The sequence below is a fragment of the Cornus florida genome, unplaced genomic scaffold, assembly GCF_030987335.1.
Source record: "Cornus florida cultivar Cherokee Brave unplaced genomic scaffold, ASM3098733v1 CherokeeBrave_3.0.0_Hap2_Chr08, whole genome shotgun sequence".
NCBI lineage: Eukaryota > Viridiplantae > Streptophyta > Magnoliopsida > Cornales > Cornaceae > Cornus > Cornus florida.
The window spans coordinates 32863264-32873210 of NW_026775578.1; the positions used below are offsets into that span (position 1 = coordinate 32863264).

At 36.2% G+C, this 9947-nt stretch overlaps 1 protein-coding gene across 1 annotated transcript; it reads right to left on the reverse strand.

Moving 5' to 3' along the window:
* Nucleotides 1–54: 54 nt before the first annotated feature.
* LOC132270012 (uncharacterized) lies at nt 55–7268 on the reverse strand. The gene is made up of 2 exons (XM_059771236.1): nt 7212–7268; nt 55–402 (listed from the first exon to the last, which is right to left on the reverse strand). The coding sequence occupies exons 1-2, from the start codon at nt 7266–7268 to the stop codon at nt 55–57; spliced, it is 405 nt and encodes a 134-aa protein (XP_059627219.1).
* Between the last annotated feature and the right edge of the window lie 2679 nt (nt 7269–9947).

The following is a 9947-nucleotide window of genomic DNA, read 5'->3' on the forward strand; positions in this document are numbered from 1 at the left end:
CCGAACTGAAGTACCTTGGACCATCTTAATGGTCATCAAATTTGTCATAGCATTTTAGCGTGCACTCTTACCAATTTGCCCAAACATTTCCTTAAGGTTAAGCATGATGTCTGCAGAAGTGAGATATTGAAGATGTTGACTTTGGAGTACATTCGAAATTGAAGCAAGAATGTAGCACCTAGTCATCTCATCTGCTTTATTCCATTTCTTAAATACTTCATGCTCCTCAGGAGGATCCTCAGGCAAAGGTGGAGAAGGTCTAGGAGTAGTAAGCATATAATTCAACCCCTCATATTTGAGTATAATATCTAGTTGCCTTTTCCAATCGATATAATTAGGTCCAGTTAATCGATTTTCTTTTAGTATGTTTGCAAGTGGACTGAATGGACTCATCTGATAAATCTGAAAATAAAAGCATTCATACAATAAATAAAGTGAATAATAATAATCATGCAAGTATAAAATAAATAATTAATTGTGGATCCCTTAACCACATTGCATGAAAAATTGGACAATCAATATGCCAATAACTTATCCGGTTGACGGAATTCATTATTGCTTATTGACGAGAACAACTCATTATTTCCATATCTCTTTAGACAATACCTTATCTATATATGAAATAATTCCCGATTAGATTTAGCCTTTCTAAATCACCTAGTATAGACCACTCCGTTGGGGAGCTAATACTATTGATTTTAGATTGAGTGTATAACATAATTAATACTCTAACGGAAAAACAAATATTAAATATATTGCCATTAATAGCTTAGACTCTTTAAATCATGCGTAGGGCCTTATTTTTAAAGATCTAACTATAATGGTTATTTAATAAATATATTTTCGTGAGACAACCATTCTTGTAATCTAGACTCTTTAAATCATGCGTGGAGCCTTATTTTTAAAGATCTAATCATAATGGTTATAATTACGAAGGCCATGGGGTAATGTATAAAAAAATCCCCGCTCCCACTTAATTTTTAATAATATAAAACTAGGGTTTTCAATTCATGATTTAATGCATGCAAAACGCCTTGATTTTAATCCAATTAAATTTAGAAAATATATGGATTTTAAATGATTCACTAATCTTTAATTTGAGGCAAAAAATAATTTACAAAAAATAATTTTTCTGTTTCCCAATAAATGCCATCAAATTAATTAGCAATCTAATCCAATTTATCTTCATAATTTAATTAATATAAATCAAGCCATTTAATTAAAAATCATGGATCCAATGCATGAACAATTATAATAAGTATTAAATTATTCCATGCATCAAATAATAGACAGAAACAATATAAATGGCCAATGGATTCAGCTTTTAACATTTAAAAACTATTCTTGCCATACGGGCGTCCTTCAACTGTCTATAAACACCCATAGGAAGCTTGTACGCGTCAGGAGAAGCAAAACGCCGCTAGGAACGAGCCCGGAGGACCCCACACGCACTGGCACGCGCCTAGGGCAGGCTGCACACGCTCCCACGCGCTGGCACGCACTTGGGGCGTGTGGGATGTGCCCTCACGCGCTCCCACGAGCCTGGGGCGCATGGGACGCGCCTTCACGCCCGTGGAGGGTGACACACCCTTGGCTGGCGCGTGAGATCCATGCACCAGCTTGTCCTCTCCTTGCCACTTCCTGGCGCGTGAGGAACACGCGCCAGGCTTACCTTGTATGTGCCACACTTGATCCGGGCCACCTCCGACGCCCCTTCTCGCCGCCGGCGAAGCTCCGGCCACCGGAAAAACGCCGAAAAAATTCCAAAAAATCCGAAAAAATTCCAGAAAATTAAATTAAGCTTCAAAAAATTCCTGAAAAATTTGAAAAATTTTTAGAAAATTACTGAAGCATAATTTAACCCTTTCGGACCCTTTTGAAGCTTCATAGCATCCTTTGATGAATATTACATGGCTTTAATAAATACTTACAATTTGAAATACAATGGAAAAAATTAAATTACATCATTGAATTTTCAAACGGTTAAAACAAAGCCTTAATTACATTCATCCAAAATTAAAATTACATTCTATATACTTATAAGCTTCATCCATGGCCCAAACATACATCATCATCCATTCACAATTATACATACATCATCATGTATTAATATATATCAACATAATAAATCATACATCAACATATATCAATAATTTTATATATGTATATATAATTTGGATCCATGAATATGATTTTTATAAACACATGTTCTCTAGTAATGAATCAAACCATGTGCTCTGATACCACTGTTGGGAAACATACAAGTTTTTAAAACTTTTTGAGGGATTTATAATCATGGATCTTGATTCATCACATTGAGACAAGTTTTATGCAAAGATAAATAAAAGATGATGTATAATTCAATAAACTGATCGAATACTTACATCAAAGGTCTGAGTAAACCTTTTGAACTTTCCTCTAAAGTGAATGTTCTCACTTATTGTGGATCCCTTTAGCAAGATCCTTTCTCCTTCTTTTTGATTATTATCTTCCCTTTAGGAATCACCAATATGCCTTGATGAATGACCTTGGAATCTAGGCTGGTGGTAGCCTCCTTTAGAAGAGAAAACAAAACCCTAAAATCTAGAGAGAGAAAGTGTATTCATTTTTCTTGTTCTCAAAGTCTCACCTAAAATATACATGAACTCATGTATATATAGGCAAAATAAAATAAGAATAAGGAAACAATAAATCGTTCTCCATCTCTAATTCAACTTTCTCAATCCTAACATGACTCCAATATCAACTTGGGCTATTGGTGAGAATCCTTTTGGGCTTACTATTTTCTTGGCTCCTATAAATTAATAATTGGTCCGGTCCATTAAACCATGGACCCAATTCAATTAATTCATAAATTAATTTCTACTCCACTAAGAAAAATTAATTGCACTCCAATTAAATAGTAAATAATCTCTAAGTCAATGTTGCACTTTGACCCCTCTATGCTTAGTTATTTATCGGATAATTAAAGCCATCAATCCGACAACATAATTAATATAATTATTTTGTTACCTTTGATTATTTCCGGCTCGATCACAATAAAATATTTATTTGACAAAAAAAAATAATAATTTATTAAATAAATATATATAGAAAACATTTGTCTAAAACATACGAAGGCCTTCGAATTTAATTTGTGATCAACCATAATCAAAACAAAATAAATACAAATAGCACTGATGCAAATATTGAGAATATAAACCTCTAATTATTAATTACATAACTACCCAAAGTGTCGATCTAAGGATCCCGAGGTATCCGCCGAACAAATCAAAGTAATTATTAATTAATAAAAGAGTATATACTTCTCTCATGCTTGAGAGTCAAAAGCCATGACTGTGATAGAGAGTAATTGCATACGACAGCTCTCGCAATATATCTCAATCTATCGTGGACTCGGTTTAAGTCTTAACTAATTAAATGTCCATCCATAATTACCGACTTTAAACCATTTATGATTACTAATTTATATCATAGTATTAATTGCCATTACATACATATATAAATATATTTTGTAATCAAGCAGACACCATCAATTCCATAAAGAATTGAAAAATAATACATTTCATTCACCAATTGTATAATGCTTTAATAATAATATCCAGATAAGAAACCATGACTTTTACAATCCAAAATTAGAATATGCTATGTTAGGGCACACATATCCTAACACTCCTAAGTCTGTCCTTTAATCATCAGCCGAAACCCCAACTGTAAACTCTCTATTTCTTCCTCACAACCTCTCTCTGTTTCTCTCTATTTCTCTAATATGTCACTCTGCCTTCACTGTACCGTGAATAGGGTTCTCAAACCCTAGGCAGACATACTGTTCTATATAAATAGGCTTTAACCAAAACCTAATTCCAGTTGTAATGAGAACCAAAAAACCATAATTAAACCCTAGTCGGCCCAACGTGAATCACAAAAGAATTTAAACAACCCTAAATTACAATTAACGTATTTAGCTTATTAAAACAATTACGTCCATGAAAGAATATAATAAAAATACAGTTAATGTAACTATAGAAAATCAAAATACAATTAAATAATTAATTAATTCAAATAAACATAATTAAATAAAATAATTAATTAAAATAAAACACTACTCAAATAAACAATTTGACACATAAGCACATAGCCACAAAATCAATTTATAAAATGCACATAAAATAAAATTTAAATTCCAATTTTATCATTTTGAAAATTAGGGGTATTACAGGTCGTTACAGTCTAATAATAACGAAAAACACCTATTGGCTTTATGCAATTTTATTTCAAAACCTTTATTCGAGTTCTTTATATACAAATAACCATCAAATCCTTAAAACATGAAAAAAAAAAAAAAAAAATTACTCTATGTTGGGTTCTGCCTTGTGTACTAAAATGACGTAGTTTCAGGGCACAGTATCCCCTCCGTAAAGGAGAGAATCCAGGTTGTCTTTGAACGATCCTCATAAGGGCTTTGGTAATAAAGTAATTGTTAGAATATATTGTATACTAGGGTTAGGGTTAGCCGTCTTCACCTACCCTTGAAACCATCATATATGGTTTACTTGTTCACCACATATAACCTTTCCTATATAAACCTGTCATATATTCATTATCATACACATCAATACATATACAATTTCTTTCTCTCTCTCTTGTTTCTAACATGGTATCTGTAATGACCTACTCCACCATATGGTATGATATTGTCCGCTTTGGGCTTGAGCCCACACAGTGTTGCTTTTGGGCTTTACCCCAAAAGACCTAATACCAATTGGAGATGACACACTTACATATAAGCACTTCACCTTTCCTCTACCCAGGCGATGTGGGACTGTGCACCCGTAGCTCGCCAGTGTGGTAGCCTGTCAGTGTCTCTCGCACCCGCCCACGGCACACCCGCCCACAAGGTCATTACAATCCACCCCCCTTGGAGGCCCGACGTCCCCGTCGGCACACTTCGGGCTGGGTCAGGCTCTGATACCATTTGTAACGACCCACTCCACCACATGGTATGATATTGTCCGCTTTGGGCCTGAGCCCGCACGGTTTTGCACTTGGGCTTTACCCCAAAAGGCCTCATACCAATTGGAGATGACACACTTACATATAAGCACTTCACCTTTCCTCTACCCAAGCGATATGGGACTGTGCACCCGTAGCTCGCCAGTGTGGTAGCCTGTCAGTGTCTCTCACACCCGCCCACGGCACACCCGCCCACAGGGTCATTACAGTATCAGAGCCATCCATTCTTCTTTCTTCTTTATTTTTTGTTTTTTAATTTCTTGGTGGTGTTTTCAATAAGCCCATTAAGAAAATAAATTCTTTTTGGTGTCTGAAACAGACCCTTCATAAGTCCTTTCGAAGTTCTGATCATATCATCCAAAAGATTAGACTTTGACCTTTTTAATGCCACCAAAAATAGCCTGAAAAGCCGCTGCACACGCCTCCATGCACCGCCAAAAGTTCTGATTCTACTTCTGCCCCGTCACACTCCTCCATGCACTACCACGAGCTGAAAAGACCTTCTCACGTGCTCACACGCACCTACATCAGATCGGATCTACCACGTTATCCTACAGTTAGTTGCCACGTAAGCATTCGGGGACCATTCTTCCACATCAGCATATTACCACATCGAACTTTCACTGTCCGCCACGTTAACGCCATATCATCACTGCCACCACATCATCACTGCCTCCACATCAGTAGTGTCAAAAAAATTTTCTTTTAAAAACACCATTCCAACTTAGTTTTTCGCACTGATTACGAATTTGTAGTCCATTTTTGCATTTAAAATTTTTAAATAGCACAAAATGAGGTTACTCACCCTATATCAGTTATTCTTGATGGTGATAATTACTCCTTTTAGAGTCAATCTATGCGTAGTTTTCAAAAAGGTTGCAAGCTATAGTCCTATGTCACTGGAGATTGTATAACACATACTCAAGCAAAAGAAGAGTCATCAGATGCCTATGCAACACGTGTTGAAAACTAGGATAGTCACAATCACAAGATTATCACATAGTTACGCAACACATCTAATCCTTCCATTGGGATGGAATTCAAGAGTTACGACTGTAGACCCTAATATTTAGTGGGCTTTAATTTTGACAAATGGACCCATTAAATATGGGCCTAATGTTTAATTAAGTTATTTAATTGGCCCAAGTTTGGTCCATTTAAATTATATAATTAGTCCAGCCCAGATGGTTAAATATAAAGATAATTATTATTATATAACTGGCCCGGCCCAGTAATTCTTGTTTTATCCTTATAAGGAGATGACACATGTCATCATCCTATTAATCCAAGAAACCTATAAATAGAGGCCTAGAGGAAGAAGAAAGGGGGATAAATTCAAAGTCCAGAAGTCCAGAGGGCCAGAAATCCCAAGGGCAAACCCGAAGGCGAAGAACACCAAGTACATCCAAAGTCGTGTCGTTCTTCACCAAATTCAACAAATTCTCTCCTCTGAAGACAAAGAACAACAAGCACATCCAAAGACGTGTCGTTCTTCATCAAATTCAACAAAGGACACAAATTCAGAATTCAGAAGTTCAGAAATTCAGACACAAATTCAGAATTCAGAAGTCCAGAAACAAAGGACACAAATTCAGAATTCAGAAGTCCAAAAATCCAGAAACTTAGAAGTTAGAGATACAAATTCAGAATCCAAACCGAAAAGCGAAGAACATCAAGCACATCCAAAGTCGTACCGTTCTTTATCAAATTCCACAGTAATTAACAACAAGCACATCCAACGATGTGCCGTTCTTCATCAAATTCCACGGTGATTCAAGAACAAGCTTGTGCAGCCTTTGGATCCAACTAACAACAAAAAGGAGATCGAATCAGAGGACCATTCTTATTGTAAAGAATATTATTACAGAGGATTGTACTCAAATTTTCCAAATTAATAAATTACTATTTGCTCCATATTTTGTTTCTATTTGCAAACTTACAAAATTTGTGTGTACAACGACAGAACCAATGAGGTCTGGGATATGCTTGCCTCTTGCTACTTTGGTTCTGATGGAGCTCGACAATTTTAATTAATGGTTCAACTTTCTACCCTAAAACAAGAATCAGGTCAGCACATTAATGAATTTTTCTCCTGAATGAAATTTCTGTTAGATCAATTAGCTCTCTTAGAACCATCATGGGAACATTATTTTGAAGCAAGTAAATTTCCAGAGTATCGTAATCAGATTTATCTTTACCAATTTCTGATGAGCCTTCATGATGATTTTGAACCCGTATGCAGTCAGCTTCTCCATCATTCACCTCTTCCCTCACTTGGCTCTTAATGAACTTGTTCGAGAAAAGACACGCTTTCAGACTCTTCGTTCCTAGAACCACCTCACTGTCTTAACCACACCATCTTCTGCTCATCAGTTAGCACTAGATCGGTCCACCTCATTTTTCTGACACAATGGACGTAACAATAACAATTAGTCTAATTCCAATAGACACAACAATAATAATCAATTTGGCTCCAATGGGTGCAACAATAACAATTGATCTAGCTCTTAGCAGTCCAACACCAAAAAAGATCGTTCATCTCTTTACTATACCATATGTCGAATTCTGGGGCATAGCATTGACTATTGTCGTACTCGTGCTCGACTCTCTACTACAGCTATGGATAACACTGAAAATATTTCACCACCACCTTCAACTGTAACACCAGTCAACAACTCTTCTGGTGAATATACATCTGCCTCATCTGCTTTCTCTGTAACTGACCTTGAGGCAATTCTCAACCAGGTTTTATCACGCCATCAAGGTGCATTTTTGTAATGACCGGTTCTTTTCCATTTTTACGAATTTTCTTTTTTCGTTAATGTTTCTTTTCTGAGTTCGGTTTTGTCTCTTCGGGTCGTTTTAAGTGCTCGGGAATAGTTCCTAACACTCTTTCCTTTGGAGATTGATATTGTCCTTGTGAGGACCGTGTCGTCTTCTCTCTCTTTTTCGGTATTTTTCTTTTTCGCATTACCTTAGGGTTTTTGAGACCCAAGGTGAGATTTTGAGTTCGGTTTCGAGTTCGGATTTGATTTTTGACTTCACATGAATCCATTACATTTGATTTTCATGAAATGCATAGTTTTACTTTTGTAGAAAAGCATGCTACTTGTTTACTTTTCCCGTAGGGGTATGGATGCATAGTTTTTTCGATAATATTTTCTTTTCTTAGGGTATTTTTTGTAATTAAATTTTCCTTAGATATTTGCCTTAGGGACCAATTTGTAATTTAATTTGTGAAATATTTTAGGAAGGGACCTTTTTGTAATTTTTAGAAAAGTGTGACAAGTGTCACACTCTCATTGGTCCATTTGTAGGCATCTTAGTGGTGACACTTGGAAGCCTTGGATGATGATAAGTGGAGGGTGGGGATTCACCCACTTGGTGGCCTAAGATTGGTGCACTTGTTGGCTTAGGATGTTGACAAGTGTAGGACTTAAATTAAGCCTTGAGAGGAAAGCCTTAAGATGATGACAAGTGTAGGCTTAGGATGTGACCTTGTGAGGAAGCCTAGGATCTTGACAAGTGTAGGGTGGAGACTCATCTATTTGTTAACTCTTGATTGAAGCACTTGTTGGCCTTTGATTTTGACAAATTTAAAGACTAGATTTAATCTTGTGAGGAGGCTTAACATAGTGACAAGTGGAGGGCCTAGATTTGGTCTTGCATTTATGTGTGAGAGAGGTAGTGTATGAGTGTATGTATGTGACTATCAAGTGTGTGAGTTAGTGGAGAAATTAGAGAATATTTTCCTTTCTTCTTTAAGTGTTCACCTTGCCCCCATTGATGACCTAGAAACCCTAGGCTTGTAAGCTCCATTTCAAACACCTTCCACATACCTTTTGGCTAGACACTTGGAAGACAAAAGCTTCCCCTTACCTTCCTCTTGCTTACCTTGTTCTTGGAATTTCCATTCACTTGTTTATCCTTGGTTTATAGGGCTTGTTTACTCTAGTGAGGTAGGGGATTGTTGTATGTTTGTATTTTAAGTGTTTTAGTGTTTATGGAGTTTAATATATATTGTTTACATGCCTACTGAATTGTTGTATTGTATATTAGTGGAAATTCTATATGCATGACTTAGGGTTTAATGATTCAAAGCATGTATAGATTATATATCTTGTGTAGAGATGTTATAATTGGTAGATTAATAAATTCTAGAATTCATGTTGTTGTAATATGAGGTTCTTGTGGATTATTATTAATTACCTTACATGCTTATTACTATATTGTTGTTGATTTAGTATTTAAGCGACTATAGTAATTTGATTTAGTTGATATGTGATATTGTTGTTGGTGTAACAAATCATACATTGAAGATTCGATATTTATATGCCTTGTGTGTGTAACGAATCGCACATTGAAGATTCAACATTTTGAATGCCATGGTAGTTGGAGACTATAGTGTATGACCTATGTGAATCCATGTATGGTTGTGTATGGAAGGTGTTTAAATACATTTTACTTAAGGTGTTTAAGTTATGCATTTCTTGTTGATTTTGGAAACTTGGGGTGTCGACCTTTGAAGGTTAGAGCACGGCTCTTGTACGGAAGATACGAGCTCTTCCCATATAGTTTAGTGGTGTTCATGATTAGGTTTTTCCTATTCCTCCATTAGACACCTATGCATATCTCTTTTTTATTCTACAGAATCATTAGATATAGTCAACCCTCTGCCAGCTGAGTCCTGTTCATCAGATATAGTCCACTCTCTAACAGCTGAGTCCCATTCATCTGCCCAATTCGAGGTTCCTAACAATGCATGTGGCGACCTTGTGGGTTGGTGTGTGTGTGAGCTTTTGCAGGTTGCACCAGTAAGCTACCACATTAGGTGAGCTATAGGTGTATAATCCCACATCACCTGGGTGTGTAAAGGGCAAGTGCTATATATAGATTCAACACCCTTCTATGACAGAACGCGTTTTAAAACCGTG